This window comes from Bos indicus, chromosome 8 (genome assembly GCF_029378745.1).
Source record: "Bos indicus isolate NIAB-ARS_2022 breed Sahiwal x Tharparkar chromosome 8, NIAB-ARS_B.indTharparkar_mat_pri_1.0, whole genome shotgun sequence".
NCBI lineage: Eukaryota > Metazoa > Chordata > Mammalia > Artiodactyla > Bovidae > Bos > Bos indicus.
The window spans coordinates 102,347,961-102,364,774 of record NC_091767.1 but is presented as its reverse complement, the minus strand read 5'-3'; the positions used below and the strand labels follow the sequence as shown (position 1 = coordinate 102,364,774).

The 16,814-nt window shown below is 39.6% G+C and overlaps 1 protein-coding gene across 4 annotated transcripts in view; it reads left to right on the top strand.

Moving 5' to 3' along the window:
* Positions 1 to 16,814, top strand: part of FKBP15 (FKBP prolyl isomerase family member 15) — a 57,079-nt gene that overhangs the window by 11,754 nt on the left and 28,511 nt on the right. For 3 of the 4 annotated variants that reach the window (XM_019966742.2, XM_019966740.2, XM_070795304.1), the window contains exons 3-11: positions 2,234 to 2,318; positions 2,859 to 2,928; positions 7,195 to 7,269; positions 7,620 to 7,718; positions 9,567 to 9,716; positions 10,878 to 10,946; positions 13,076 to 13,222; positions 15,902 to 16,044; positions 16,602 to 16,659. In XM_019966742.2, the coding sequence (XP_019822301.2) occupies positions 2,234 to 2,318; positions 2,859 to 2,928; positions 7,195 to 7,269; positions 7,620 to 7,718; positions 9,567 to 9,716; positions 10,878 to 10,946; positions 13,076 to 13,222; positions 15,902 to 16,044; positions 16,602 to 16,659 (896 nt within the window). The remainder of the gene's footprint in view (positions 1 to 2,233; positions 2,319 to 2,858; positions 2,929 to 7,194; positions 7,270 to 7,619; positions 7,719 to 9,566; positions 9,717 to 10,877; positions 10,947 to 13,075; positions 13,223 to 15,901; positions 16,045 to 16,601; positions 16,660 to 16,814) is intronic. The other variant, XM_070795305.1, reaches the window with a different exon arrangement.

The following is a 16,814-nucleotide window of genomic DNA, read 5'->3' as shown; positions in this document are numbered from 1 at the left end:
AAGTGAAAGACTTTGCAGGAGAAAAAGACTTCAAATCACATATTAAAAGCAGTCCTTATGAGCAGGGAATTAAAGAATCTGTACAATTCTGATTTCAGAGAGGAAGAAATGCTTAGCCAATGAGAAGATCCCATGATTGTGACATCTGACTCGCTTATCCCTCTAGCAAATCCATGAACAGCCTTCCATTTTCAGGATGATAGATAGGTAGGGAGATGAGAGCCTTGGGAGACAGTAATTTTTTTCTCAGTGTTAACTGCGGCCTGAGTTTCTCTTTTTCTTGGTCATTTACTACTTCTCCAGAGAGAAGTTTTATATTCTGTAGCATCACATACGTAAAACTGGAAAGTACTGTTGTCGGTTTTTACAGAATAATAAGGAGAACAAGAACACCACAGACTAGGAAAATAAGCCAACAATCTAAAATAGGCAATTCATCAAAATCAAACAAAATAAATGGCCAATACAAATCTATAGAAAATGTTGAATTTCTGCTTCCCCGTAATCAATAAATGCTAATGAAAACAACCGTGAGATGGCATTCCCCTTTCCCTAATGCCCCCCATCCCATCGGTAAAGATTTAGAAAGCTCGTCTCCTCTTGTTGGCAAGGATGCGAAGCTGACATGTTCATACTGCTAGTGGTATTTTATGTTTGTTTTGGAGATTCTTTTGAAGAGTATAAGGAAATGTGTATATTAAGTGAGAAAAGGAAATTGCCAAAGCATATCATTAATGTTGTTTTTGAAAAAGCTGAAAAAGCTGACAAGTTTATGTGTATAGAAACAGGGCTAGGAATAAATACATCATACTATTGATGTTTATGTTTCCGTGGTGAGATTATAAATTGTTTTTATTTTCTTTGTGTGTTTCTGAATTTACCAGGTTTTCTACAGTGTACATGTACTCTATATAAACAGAAAAAAATATGTCAATACTGTTAATAAAATTTAACTGACTAAATTTTAAAGATCTTATTGGCTATATTCAGCAGTTCATGAATTGAGTGGCATCAGATGGTAAAGCATCTGCCTGCAATGTGGGAGACCTGGGTTCAATCCCTGGGTCGGGAAGATCCCTTGGAGAAGGAAGTGGCAACCCACTCCAGTATTCTTGCCTGGAAAAATCCCATGGACAGAGCATCTACAGTAGGCTACAGTCCATGGGGTTGCAAAGAGTCGGACACGACTGAGCGACTTCACTTACCTTTCCTTTGCTTTCTAGAGTTGAGCAGCGTCCAGTCTAGTAGATAGGGGCTATAAAGAGCTGTATGAAATGAAAGTCTCTTACAGGCAGAAAGGAGCAGAAACAAGGCAGAAGGGATTCTCGTATCATGCTAGGCAAAACAGTGGGCTGCTTATTACAAGGTCACTTTCCTTTCAGTTCGGTTCAGTTCAGTCGCTCAGTCGTGTCCGACTCTTCGTGACCCCATGAACACTTCGCTTTAGGAGATAGTAGAGACCTATCACACATTATCTATCTGGTGACTGATCAGATCATTCCTAATTGGTTTAAGATTCCATTTCTTGAAGAGCCAAAACGGTGATTATGTTGAATCTCTGTTTAGTGGATTGGAGCTTAGGCTTGGTGATTCCATTTTGGGCCTGTTGTCTTGTTTTTTAACAACAACAAAAAGAATCAAATGAGGATTCTTTTGAAAATAAGTCCTTAGTTGCTGTGTCCACACCTGTGTTCTCACTATTCCATCAGTGCGTTCCTGTGGTGGGTGTGAATATATGATTTACTCTAAATGTACTATTTTTAAATGTTAGTCTTGCTTTACCACTGCGAAAGTAAAGTTATGAATGTAATCTCAATATCAAAAATTTTCAACTCTGAAAGTAAAGGAAGGGGAAACAACTTCATTTTTACCAATTATCGCTGTCAAAATATTGGAAGGAGAAAAGAAAGTAATGGAATGTGATCTTGCTTTCTAAACAGTGCTTCTTGTCCAGCCCCCAAATTTGTTTGAAATGGAGCCAGAATCCTGAGTTCTAGTCTAGGCTGCTACTGTCATCATGTAAGGTACTTTGGGCCTAGAGGCTCAGTTTCTTCATCCCCAGCCATAACCATAGGGGCCCTTTGGTGGATCAGATGAGGACAAAGGTTGTAAAAGCATTAGAACATCAACTCTAAGGTTAAAGAAGAATTTTGAAGCTACTTTAATGGTTAAAAATCAGTTTCAAGCAAGAAATGAATGACAACTTTTGTTTTCTCCTTCATCTCTTCATCAGGGAATCAGGGGACACCAAAAACAGCGCCCACCACGACAGGCACTTCCACATTGTTGGTTGCCACAGCAGTCCATGCCTATCGTTAGTAAGTAGCTGAGAAGGACCACTTTCTGGAGTTGCTTGGGGCCACGGGATAAGCTCCTGTCTTTTCACAATAGGCCTCTCTGTTGCAAAATGGCTACTCAGTCCTGCCATAGACAAAGTATTAGTAATGCTTTTAATGTTTCAGTTGGGCAATTCTGCACACAGAACTTTGAAGAGCCAGTACCTTGTGTACTCCCTCTAGGAAGTGCTTATACCCTCAGCAGCAGCCTTTTTAAAAGTTCAGAGAAAGCCACTCCACTAAAAGATCCTGAATAGTAGATGTTTAAAGAGTAAAGAAGTTGTGTCAGAGCTTTAAATTATAAACTGTTGTCTGTCCCTTTCTGGAGGCTGAATGCCTAGATTCCCCACTTCTAGAATTCTTTTTAACAGTTACTTTTAATCTAATAAAGTCCATGCATTACAGGTGGTTACTATGTTTCTTAAATCTCTTTCATTCTCCCATTGGGAGATATATAATGTCTGAAAGCTGTTTCTACTTGTTTGAAGGAAGTGTTAATACCTGTTTTTCTTACTTCTGTAGCACAAATGGTCAATATGTAAAGCAGGGCAAATTTGGTGCTGCAGTCCTGGGAAATCACACAACCAGAGAGGTAAGAATGCCCCCTTGTCTCATGTATATTCAGGTGTCCCAAATCATACCAGTGAACTGGTTTTTATGGGGACTTGTCTTATATATCAAGTCAGAGGATTAGAATGATTGTACTTAATGTGAATTTTTAATGTTAGGTGTATAATGATATTTATAGTCACATTTTGCTTACTGTTGTACATTAAAACAAATTCAACCACTCAAATTCCTTAAGTTTGACCTTTGTGATATGAGTCTAGCTTAAGAATTTGTAGAATCTTAGAGTCATTCAGTAACCAGGGACATTCTTTTGTTAGGTAATGAGCAATGCTTAGAGTATGACCACTGTTTATCTTGTGTGTGTGTGTGTTTATCTTTTTTGAAAGTTTGGTGAGTTGGGCAGTTTATCACACAGCAAAATACTGATTTGAGTCAAAAAGATGTGATTAGAAGCCCAGAGACTGATTTCCTTGTATAGATTGTTCAGTTCAATTCAGTTCAGTCGCTCAGTCATGTCATTTTATGACCCCATGGACTGCAGTGCACCAGGCCTCCCTGTCCATCACCAACTCCTAGAGCTGACTCTAACTCATGTCCATCGAGTCGGTGATGCCATCCAGCCATCTCATCGTCTGTCGTCCCCTTCTCCTCCCGCCTTCAGTCTTTCCCAGCATCAGGGTCTTTTCAAAGGAGTCAGTTCTTTGCATCAGGTGGCCAGTGTAGATTGTATCTAGCTTCAAATTCTTCTCCAAAAGGTTTTGAACATTGTTAAAATACACATAGGAAACAATAGCATTTCAGAGGTCCAGATAACATGCAGTCTGCATACCTCAGAAACTCTGAGACACTGAGAGAGAAGATTACCTGTTCAGGGTAGCTAAAGTAATGAACAACACTCCTGTATATGAAAAACAAAAGGCTTAATTTTGGAAATTTGCAAAACACATGTAAAAACAGTGGGACTAGAATAACAAACACCCACATATCCATTACTGAAGTCTAACAGTTATTAATCTTTTTCATCTCAACTCCAACCTGTCTTCCTATTCTCCTGTTCAGATTATTTTGGATAAATCTCTAGCATACAGTTTTAGCTGGAAATATTTTAGTACATATCTCTACAAGATAAAGATTCTAAAAAACATAACCATTATCACTCCTAAACAAAACCCACAGTAATTCTTTGATCTTATGCACACTGCCAGTTAGTATTCAGATTTCCCTGATTATCTGTTTTTTTCTTTTTAACAGTTACTTTTAACCTAATAAGGTCCATGCATTGCAGTTGTTACTGTGTTCCTTAAATCTCTCATTCTCCCATTGGGAGATATATAATGTCTGATTGTCTCTCATTTTATCATGTTAGCAGCCATTGTTTTTTTTCTTTTTGGACCCACTGGGAGGCATGTGGGATCTTAGCCCCCTGACCAGGGATCAAACCTGCCCCGACTGCAGTGGGAGCGTACAGTCTTAACCACTGGACCAGCAGACAAGTCCCTGTTACCAGGCATTGTTGATTATTATCTAAGTTCGTTACTTCATTAGAGATTGCCATTTGGATTTAAAAATCTGGTATTGGGACTTTGAGCTTCCCAGGTGACACTACTGGTAGAGAACCTACCTGCTGATACAGGAGACTTAAAAGATGTGAGCTCCATCGCTGGCTTGGGAAGATCCCCTGGAGGAGGGCATGGCAACTCACTCCAGTATCCTTGCCTAGAGAATACCATGGACAGAGGAGCCTGATGGGCTACCCAGTCCATAGGGTCGCACAGAGTTGGACATGACTAAAGTGACTTAGCACAGGCACATTGGGACCTTACCACCCTTCACTTCCAGATAGAATGTCTTATGTTGTAGCAGGCAACAGTATAAAAAGACAAAGTGAAAAAATTGTATTTTAAAATTCATTAGGGAGCTATGGAAATGATGAGGAGTAGATGAATTAAAATTCTGAGAGGAAAGAGCCAATAAGCTGAGTGTTTCCTTGCCTTGAGACCTTTGCTGATACTTAGGAGTAGACTAAGCATCAAGTGTGTCCCAAGCAGAGACTGCTGGGGAAAAGACACTGGCGAAAACTGTAGACGCTCCAAACACAAGATTGGTTTTTCCCCAAGGGACATTTGATGAATTGGGGTGTGGTGTGGAAGTCCGTGGACTATACCAGAAAAGCAGAAGGAAAGATTGCCTTTGGTTCATAGGAGATAAAATCCAACTTAGGGCTGGAAAGCAACAACTTTCCTCTCAAAACATTTGCTAGATTTTGAACTTCATGGGGAAGAGACTAAAGAATCTCAGCTCAGAATCTCTGATGGGCAGAAAACTTCAGGACCAAAGAATCAGAGGCCATCCAAGCTCTCAATGAAAAGCCTTCATAGATAGTGCTCAGGAATAGGGACAGCCCAGAAGTGAGCCAGCTCTTCATAACCTGTGATCCTTCACTGAGCAGCTCAGTCTATAATTTGATTGGCATGAGGTGATCAGTCCCTGCTGTATCTGCCTCACATAGTATAAGGGAAGTCTTTTCTAGTACAAGATTGTATATGAGCTTCTGTAGTCAGTCCCTCCCTCCCTTCTAGAGTTGAATTTTAATTTCTGTGTGTGTGTGTTGTAAATATGTATGAGACATAAAATTTGCCATTTTAATCATTTTTAAGTATATAATTCAGTTGCATAAATTGCTTTCACAGAATTGAGCAACCATCATCACTCTTTCCACTTTTTTCATCACCCCAAACAAAATCTTTAAGCAATAACTAACCTTTAAGCAATAACTCCCCATCCCCTTTCTGTTATTCCCTGGTAACCCCTAATCTACTTTCTGTTGTTGTTCAGTCACTAAGTCATATCTGACTCTTTGTGACCCCATGGACTGCAGCATGCCAGGCTTCCCTGTCCCACACTATCATGAATTTGCCTACTCTAGGTATTTCATATAAGTGGAATGATAAAATATTTGTCTGGCTTATTTCACTTAGCAAAATGTTTTAAAGATTCATCCATGTTGTAGCATGTATCAGAAATTGGTTATTTTTATGGCTGAATAATATCTTATTATATATATATATAAAACACATTTTTAATATTTATCCGTTCATTATCTGCTAGACACTTAGTTGTTTCCACCTTTTGACTATTGTGAATAACAGTGCAGTGAACATTGATGTACAAGTGTATGTTTGAGTCCCTCTTTTCAGTTCTTTTGCATGTATACTAGGAGGGAAATTGCTGTGTCATATGGCCATGAAATTAAAAGACACTTAGTCCTTGGAAGGAAAGTTATGACCAACCTAGACAACATATTAAAAAGCAGAGACATTACTTTGTCAACAAAGTTCCATCTAGTGAAAGCTGTGGTTTTTCCAGTAGTCATGCATGGATGTGGGAGTTGGACTATAAAGAAAGCTGTGTGCCGAAGAATTGATGCTTTTGAACTGTGGTGTTGGAGAAGACTCTTGAGAGTCCCTTGGACTGCAAGGAGATCCAACCAGTCCATCCTAAAGGAGATCAGTCCTGGGTGTTCATTGGAAGGACTGATGTTGAAGCTGAAACTCCAGTCCTTTGGCCACCTGATGCGAAGAGCTGACTCATTTGAAAAGACCCTGATGCTGTGAAAGACTGAGGGCAGGAGGAGAAGGGGACCACAGAGGATGAGATGGATGGCATCACCGACTCAATGGACATGGGTTTGGGTAGATTCTGGGAGTTGGTGATGGACAGGGAGGCCTGGCGTGCTGCGGTTCATGGGGTCGCAAAGAGTCAGACACAACTGAGTGACTGAACTGAACTGAACTGAATGGTAATTCCTTGTTTAGCTTTTCGAGGAACTGCTGAACTCTCTCTACAGCATATACCATTTTACGTTCCCATAAGCAATATATGAGGGTTTCAGTTTCTCCACTACCCTGCTAACACTTCATTTTTTTCCTTTTTCTACAATAGCCATTCTAATAGGTGTGAACTGGTACCTTATTGTGGTTTTGATTTGTATTTCCTTAATGCCTAATGGTGTTGAACATCTTTTTTATGTACCTGTGGGCCATTTGCCTATCTCTTTAGTCACCCCTCATTCAAATAAAAACACCAACAAAATAAAGACATTGCTAATTACAGTTAAAAGAGTAGGGTCCAAATGAGAAGAGATTAAAGTAGACGGTGAGAAGATAAACTCTAAACTTTAATGGGTTAACTGAGGTTTGAGTTTTATACCTGCATGAAGCATGACCCCTGACATCTTTGTATTGTTCTTTAACTTCTCTTTTTTCTGCCCGTCTTTGCTTGAGTACAGTATAGTATTCTTCTTTATATCAGCCAACAACAGCCAGTAACTGTTGCCAGGATTCATCTGAACTTTGAGCTGATGGTAAGGCTTTCCCTATTGGAATCAGTAGCTCCTTTGGGACTGGTTTATAGGACAGATGGGTCTGTGCATACCTGGTGGGAAAAGTGGGTATCTTTTTTTTTTTGGCTGTGCTTGTCAGGGAATTCCCCAAAGTGAATATCTTAACAGAACCTCTCGGAAAGGTCTCTTGACTGCCTTCTGGGAATGTGGACTAAGGGGTGATTGGTGGAGGATGGGAGGGAATAAGAAAGTTCCCTGATAACTCTCCTTGGATCCACCTGAGGCAAGGCCCTTCTACGTGAGCTTAGGCGTCACATTTATCCACTGTGCTGCCTGCTGTTGAGTTATCTCAACATTTTTCCTTTCTCCAGGTTCGGCCCAATAACTATAGCACCTTTTATGATGACCAGAGACAAAACTGGTCCATCATGTTTGAGTCAGAAAAGGCTGCCGTGGAGTTCAATAAACAGGTAAGACTATTTTATTCTTTCTGTGAAGAGCCAAACACTAGTCTGGATTTCCCTGATTTTAAGAAAATATATGGAAAACTCATAATTTGCTATATTTTTAGTTACAAGCATTAAAAAAAAAAACCCCTAAATTCATCCCTTGAACTTATTGTATTTTAGGGAAATAATAAGAATACTTATTGCTTGAAAGGAGAAACAAAAGGCTAAATATAAACATATCTTTAAACACCTCTCATAAATTATCTTAAGGAATAAATACAACTATCTTTTTTAAGATACTATTTTAAAAGAATTTTTTAAAAGTTGTTTCATTGTCATTATAGAAAATTTAGAAAAGCATTTGAAAGCATTCATAATCTTACTACCCAAGGTAATCACTGTTGACATGTGACATTTCTTTTTTTTCCTGTGCATGAGGTGCATAAATAGTTATAGTCCTTTCAGCATGCATGTGTATTCAGTAGCTCAGTCATGTCTGACTCTTTGCGACCCTGTGGACTGTAGCCCATCAGGCTCCCCTGTCTGTGGAATTTTCCAGGAAAGAATACTGGAGTGTGTTGCCACTTCCTACTCCAGGGAATGTTCCCAACCCAGGGACTGAACCCATGTCTCTTGCATTGGTCTCTGATTATTTCCTCAGACTAGAAGAAGTGAAAGATGTAATCAAACAGTTCATGTATGTTTAGATTCTGTATAAATTGTACTGTTTTACATCCATATCAGTTCTCACTATACCTTTGCCACATTTATTTATTTTTGACTGTGCTGAGTCTTCCTTCCTGTGCTTGGACTTTGTCCAGTTGCAGTAAGAAGGGGCTGCTCTCTGGCTGTGGAGCACAGGTTCCAGGGCGCTCAGGCTTCAGTAGTTGTGGTGCGAAGGCTCCGTATTTGCAACTCACAGGCTCCACAGCCTGGGCTCAGTAGTTGTGGCACACAGGCTCAGGTGCCCCTGGGCATGTGGGATCTTCCTGGACCAGGGATCCAACCAGTGTCCTCTGCACTGCATGGCGGATCCTTAGCTACTGGACCATCACGGAAGCCCCTTAGCCAACATTTAGAATTATTATAGTATTTTTTTCCTTCTTACTCTTACTTGCTTGATAAAAAATGACTTCTCATTGTTTTAGCTAGCATTTGATTGCAATAATGAAACTTTTTTTTTAAAGAAAATGAGTAGCAAGTTTCTAAGGTATATATGTTCAAACATTGACTATAGAAAAATTATTCATTAAGATAATGTTTGACTTCTTTATCTAGTGTCTGAGCTAACATAATATGGGTACATCTGTAGGTGGTAGAGATGAATTCTAGGAATACATCATGGTTTTGTAAAGGGCCTTTATTTATTTAAATAGCCTTTTGACTTTTTTTTAGATGCTCCCCTATCTTTCATAGGCTCCCAAACACTGAAGCAGTAAACTAGTATAGTAATGATAACAAATGTTTATTGTGTACTTACTGTTATTTGCCAGGCATTGTGCCAAGTACTCTCCTTGTATTATTAGTTCAGTCTTCATAGCTAACCCTAGGAAATATGCAAAGCCTTTATCTCCATCTTACAAAACAAAAGTCTGAAATAAGGTTCATAGGAGTTATGTTATTTGGCTGAGGTCACACGTTAATAAGTGGCAGTGCCCAGATCTGTACTCAGACAGTCAGACTCCAAAGCCATACTCTTAAGCACTTTGATTGCTGGCAAGATTACTGACTTTTGGATGGTTTGCTTCTAAACATGTAATTTGTTTCGTAAGTGGACGCCACTGTTTGGAAAAGAGCAATTAGTAGTAACTGAGTGAGTCCTTAACTGAGCTTAAACTAGGTTCATGCTGCTTCGATTTCACCTCACAGGTTTGCATTGCCAAGTGCAACAGCACCTCTTCCCTGGATTCAGTGTTGTCACAGGACCTGATGGTAGTGGAAGGCCCTGCTGTAGAAGTTGGAGATTCTTTAGAAGTGGCCTACACCAGCTGGCTCTTTCAGAATCACGTTCTGGGCCAGGTAAGAAAAAGTACCCTGCAAGTTCTTTTGTAATTTAAATAGCGTGAGAGCTATTCAAATGTACAGTATATTACTGTGAATTGCTGCTATTAGCAAATAGAAATCTTTCAGGAGCCTTGGTTTGACCTCTATAGCCGCTTCTGTGGGGAAGGCAATGGCACCCCACTCCAGTACTTTTGCCTAGAAAATCCCATGGACGGAGGAGCCTGGTAGGCTGCAGTCCATGGGGTCGCTAGAGTCGGACACGACTGAGCGACTTCACTTTCACTTTTCACTTTTATGCACTGGAGAAGGAAATGGCAACCCACTCCAGTGTTCTTGCCTGGAGAATCCCAGGGACTGGGGAGCCTAGTGGGCTGCCGTGTATGGGGTCGCACAGAGTCGGACACACCTGAAGCGACTTAGCAGCAGCAGCAGCAGCAGCAGCCGCTTCTGAGACATAACCATGAAATGCTAGTGTGTAAAATCTGCTTGGTGCCACCGTGTCTCTTCCTTAGAGCAAGTGGAAACTAGTTTGCACCAGTGTTATTTTTGGTAATTGTTCATGTGTACATCTTGTCCTCCTATACCAATTTTAAATTTGAATAGATTCTTATGGGATTAGGCCTTAAACTTCTTAGACTTTCTTCACAGTTGTTTCTCTGTTTTTCTTATACTAGTGTGAATAGATTGGGCTTATATTATTAAGCCCTCAAAAGTAGTATGATTTGATAAAAGGAGCTTTAGATCATGAGTCCAAAAATGTGGATTCAAGTCCCAGTTTTATCCTAACTTGACTTTGTCGAATCATTTAAGCTCTTAGATTTTTTTCCCCTGTGAATTGAGCTTAGTTAGGGCTCTATCTACTTCCTTGGTCAGATGGTTGTTCGAATCAAATGAGATAATTTATTTGAAAATTCTTTATAGATTAAGATAATTTTAAATATGTGGTGGTAGAAGTTTATTTTTTTCTAAATGTGGAAAATCCTTGCTTTGGAGATACTCAGTGTGATAACACTTTTAGCCATGATGTGGTCCCTTTTTTTCAGGTCAGAAGTATTTTTCCAGTATATTAGACATTACCTATTTCAGAAGTACTGTGCTGTTCTGTGTTAAGTTGAACATCATAATGATTATTATTATTTGTGAAGTTGGCTGACATTTATTTTGATTAACTTTCAGGTTTTTGATTCCACTGCTAACAAAGATAAGCTTCTTCGCCTGAAATTGGGGTCAGGAAAAGTCATCAAGGTAAAGGCTTAACTGTGTTCTTGTAAGAGTTTATCAGTTGCAGTGTGCTTAATTTAGACTGAATTTTATGAAATCTCTAAGCTGGGTTTATTTTCTAAGAATCTGGAAAGGCTTGATTATAAAATACAGAAAAATGTGCTATGTTATCTGGATTTGAGAGACTTTGCCCTGTGAGACAATATATTGGAGAAGCGTACATTTCTTTTTTGTGGTCCCTGCCTTTCATTTTTCATTCTGTGGTTCTGAGGGAACAATTAAATTCTTCCTATTGCCTCCTTGGGAAAGAGATTAAATTGTTTCTTCTAGAAGTGTATCATTAATGAGTGATTCTAATCTGTCTGGGATGCTTCGAATCATGCTGGGAAGCAGCTGCGACATAGCAGGAGAGACGCTGGGATTGGAGTCCAAGGACTCGGGTTCACATCGTGAATTTCTTCTCTAGCAACTGTGGATGTATTTTATAAAGTAAAGCTCATTTTACAAAACAGAAACAGACTCACAGACTTAGAGAACAAACTTATAGTTGCCAGAGGGGATGAATGGGAGGGAAAGAGACAGGGAATTTGGGATCAACACGCACACTCTCCTGTTTAAAATGGATAACCAGCAAAGTCCTATATAGCACAGGGAACTCTTGCCAGGATTTTGGCTGTCTGTGCACTAGTGCCAAACAGAAGTATGGAGACAGAGTTACAGAGTAGAAGAAAAGAGTGGCTTTGTTACTTTGCCAGGCAAAGGGGGGATACAGTAGGCTAGCCCTTCAAGAACCTGTGCCCCCCTCCCTGGTGAGTAGGGAGAGGTTATATGTCAGGGTACAGGATAAAGATCAGAGCAGTAACAATCTTCATTCCCTCAACCATCTTCATTCCTTCTTCTGCACTGTTTCTAAAGGGTGGGGTTGCTGACCTGATGAGGGTGTGTGCAGGGTCTTGGGTCTCGTCTCCCAATCTTGATGAGCCTCCCTGGGCCCTTTAACTTTGCCTCAGGTGGTTTCCTTGCTGCTTCTCCTTTGTTTCAGTCAGTTCAGTTGCTCCGTCAAGTCAAGTCCGGAGAACTCAGAGAAGGTCATGCAGGCTGGAGTCTTGCCTACAAGGAATGGGAGACAAAAAGGCTTCCGTTCCCAGGAGCCCCACAGGGCCCTGCTCAGCATCAGAACTCTGCTCAGTGTTACCTGGCAGCCTGGATGGGAGGGAGTATGAGGAGAATGGGTACATGTATATGTATGGCTGAGTCCCTTTGCTGTCCACCCGAATCTATCACAACACTGTTTTTGGTTTATTTTTCTTTAAAAAAAAAAATTAATGTGGCTGTGCCAGATCTTAATTGCAACATGCAGGATCTAGTTCCCTGATGAGGGATTGAATCTGGGCCCCATGCGTTGGGAACGTGGAGTCTTAGCCACTGGATCACCAGAGAAGTCCCTCACAACATTGTTAATCAGCTATACTCCAATATAAAATGAGAAGTTCTTTTTGTTTTTCTTTTTTTTAGAATTTTTTTTTAAAAAAGAATATTTTACACATGTGAGGTATCATTGTGTCAGGACATATTGATGCATTGTTAAGCACTCATTCATCCGTGTGGCAGAGTGTTTTTCTCCATAGCTTTGTTAATGACTCCTTTTCCCAGAATCCTTTGGAAACTTTTCCCTGGAGATCATAGTAGTTGGGGCATGACACTTAAAGCTAGACTTAAAGCTAGTGTTGAATCTTGGCTTAACAATGTACTAACTGATCTTGGGCTAGTTACCTTACCTCCTTAAGCCTCAGTTTTCTCCTCTGTAAAATGGGGCTATTGCTACTAACCTTATGAAGTTATTTTAGGAATTAAACAAGATAGTGGAAGTAAAGCACTTACCAAAGTACTTAGAAAAAAGTGTGTTTAATAAATGATAGCTTTTATTTCTCTTTTAATGCCGTTCTGTTCCTCCCAATTTCTCTCATCATCTAAGATATTTCATTTAGCCCTGGATGTGCTGGCTTTGACAAGTCAGCTGAGAAGAAGTATTCTAAATGTTCTTGTAACTGGTGTGTGGGAGTGGGGAGCATAAACTGATGATCCTCTGCTGTGTTTTGTCTTATGAGAAGGTTTGTATCTGATGAGCTTTTCCTCTTCTCTGATTCCTAAAGAGCTGGGAGGATGGAATGGTGGGCATGAGGAAAGGAGGGAAGCGGTTGCTTATCATCCCCCCAGCCTGCGCTGCTGGCTCTGAAGGGGTAATAGGATGGACTCCCTCAACAGACTCGATCCTGGTGTTCGAGGTGGAGATTAGGCGGGTGAGTGAAATGGTGCTGTGTTGTGTTTGATGAGTCCTCTTTGCTAGTTACGTAAAATGAATAAATAATTGTGTCGGAAAAAATTCTAAAGATCTCTCTCTCTCTCTGTCTTTTTTTCTTTTAAGTAGAAATGGTATAGTTGGAAAGAACAACAGCTTTAGAATCTATTTTTATTTATTTATTTATTTATTTTTAATATAAATTTATTTATTTTAATTGGAGGTTAATTACTTTACAATATTGTATTGGTTTTGCCATACATCAACATGAATCCGCCACGGGTATACACGTATTCCCTAAAGGCCAAAGTTTATGTCCTTCTTGGCTCTGTATCTATAGTCACTTCTCTCTTTATTTTTTCTGTAAAATAGTGATTCTTACCCAGGGTTCATAGTTTTTGATTTGGTAATTCCGTGGCTACAAATTTACCCTGTCAATATGTTTTCAGAAGTGTGCATGTATACCTGTGTGTAGATGGACAGCTAGAGACAGATGCGTGGCTTTTTGCCACGTTGTTTGTGATAATGGAGAACTGGCAACAGCTTAAGTGTGTGTCATTATGAGACTGATTGAATTATGGTTTTTCAGGGGGTGGACGTCTGTGTATTTCTTAAAGAATATCAAAAATCTGTTTTTAAGTGAAAGAAACAAGTTGCAGAACAGCATGGGTAGTATGATTTTGTGTGTATATTTATATATACACAAATAAACATATACATACGCCCATATATTCATATGAAATTTCTGGAGGCATTTAAAGAAATGTAGTGATTTTTCCTCTGGAGAATGGGAATGGAGTTTAGAAACTTGTACTTTGTTACATTCTACCCTTTTGTACTATTTAAAGGTTTTATTACAAATAATCTCTATGTTAGTCACTCAGTCGTGTCCCAACTCTCTGCTACCCCATGGACTGTAGCCTGCCAGGCTCCTCTGAGCATGGAATTCTCCAGGCAAGAATACTGGAGTGGGTAACCATTCTCTTTTCCAGGGGATCTTCCCAACCCAGGGATCACACCCGGGTCTCTTGCACTGTAGGCAGATTCTTTACTGTCTGAGATATCAGGGAAGCCCAAATGAAGTTTATAGCAACTGAGGTTCATTAATGTTCCCCCTCTAATCCCTTGTCCCCTCACCCCCAAAAAGACTCTGTTGGCTTTACACTGTGATTATTAGGTCCAAATGTGATAGTGTTTGGGACTGTAAACTACGAAATACAATGCAAGTAGATAGTATGGCCATCTTCATTGTGGCTGTTACTCCTGCTGCGACAAAGGGTATGCATCGTTTCTCAGTGACTCTTCCCACCCTTATCTCGGGTGGGCATTTCAGCCCTCTTTGATTGACATTTCAGCCCTCTTTGATTGACATTTCAGCCCTCTTTGATTGACAGCCCTCTTTGATTGACATGCCTTTTTCACAGCTTTTATATTCTTTCTCCATTTCCTTTGAGGACATCATGGCTGTGATAGATAACAAATTAATTTGAATCCATAAAGACTTTTTGTAAACATAAGAAAGAAATACCCTATTTTACCAATAATCAAAGAATTACAAATTGTTTACTAAACTGACAAGGCTGGGGGAGTTCCCTGGTGGCCTAGTGGTTAGGATTCTGGGCTCTCACTGCCGTGGCCTGGGTTCAGCCTCTTGATTGGAGAACTGAGATCCTGCAAGCCATGAAATATGGTGGGAAAAAAAAAAAACTGACAAGGGTGATACAGAATGGTAATACCCAGTGTGACAAGGGCTTTGAGAAGGATTTATATACCACTTTTGGGGTATAAGGGCTTCCCGGGTGGTGCGGTGGTAAAGAATCCACCTGCCAATGTAGGAGGGGCAGGAAGCTTGGGTTTGATCCCTGGGGGTCGGGAAGATCCCCTGGAGTTGGAAATAGCAACCTGCTCCAGTATTCTTGCCTGGAAAATTCCATGGATAGAGGAGTCTGGCAAGCTACAGTCCAAAGAGTCAGACATGACTGAGCAACTGAGTACAAATATGGAGTATAAAGTAGTTCAGCCTTTATGGTGTGAAATTTAATGGTATATATCAAAAGTTTTAAAAGTAAGTATAACTTTTATCCAGCAATTTAACTTCTGGGAATTTGTATTTTGGGAAAGATTATGTGCAAAGATACAGAGATAAAACTATTCATAGAAGTATTGTTTGTATGGAAGAAATTAGAAATAAACTGAATGTCCACCAAGTAGGAAATGATGAAATATATTTTGTGATAACATAGATATTTATGACTTCTGTCCCCAAAATCCTTTGGAGACTTTTTCCTGAAGTTGATAGCAGTTAAGGGTATGACCTTTGAAGTTAGAAGTTAAAAAGGATGTTGTCGATTAATAATTTAGTTAACATGGAAATATTAATATGTTAATCAGTGAGTGAATAAAGCAGTATGGCCCCATTTTTGTAAAACACACACACATAATATAAATGTGAAATAGTACATCTGAAATCCTAACTATTACTGCTTAATAGTTGAATTGCCAGTAATTATCTTTTTTTTTTTTTTTCTTTTGGCTTGTCTCCATTTTCTCTTTTGCCTACCATGAGCAGGTAATGACTTTGTATGATGAAGAATAAGTAAGATGGAAGGAGAATGGAGGGGGAAGGGGGCTGTTTTTGTGGTCTGTTGGCCTATTCGACCCGTGGTTGATCTTTCCCTAGGTCAAATTCGCTCGAGATTCTGGCTCTGATGGGCACAGCGTTAGTTCCCGGGATTCTGCAGCCCCTTCTCCCATCCCTCCTGCTGACAGCATCTCTGCTGATCCTGTTGTGTCGCCATCCACATCGGTGCCTTTCAGATCAGGGTAAGACACTGCAGTTGTATCAAGCTCTTTTATTGTCCATAAATAGGATTCTTAGGGTAGTTCAGAAATAGGGATATATTAAGTTGGCCAGAAAGTTTGTTCAGGTTTGTCCATTGCATCGTATAGAAGAACCTGAATGAACTTCTGGACCAATGTACTAGTTAAAAACTGAAATAATTTTAAATAATTGGGGGAGAAATGGGATAAAGGAAATGGGAAACATAATTGCTTCAGACTTTCTAACAAAGGATTAATGTTCATAGTCTATAAAAACACTAATTCAGATATAAAAGAATACCTGCTAAACTTTGGAGAAAAATTGGGCAAAAGCCATAAACACTTATCTCTAAGGATTAAATGTAAATTTTTCTGTTTGAATGGAAAATTGTTTATCTTCAGTAGCTTTCAGAAATTATGCAAAGTACAGAACAGTTGAAATTCTATTTTACAGCTGTTAAATTATCAAACGTCTTAAAAAACAGTGTTTATCCAGTATAATCTGGACTTGTGATTATAGATTTTGTTTTTATCTCAGGATATGTCTTATTTGCTTTCAGGGAGTCAGCTCTTCGTTCCAAATCTAACTCCCTTAGTGAACACCTTACAGTAAATACAGTGAGTATATATGTCTTATCTCCTTAACCCCAGTTTGCTAGGAAGGTTTCATGTGCCTTGGGTGTGGTAGGTTAGAGAAAAAAAAAAGAGAGAGAAATGTTGATTTAGGGTAGAAGTCAGTGGTTACTTGATTCACTGTCCTTTACTTGGGAGTC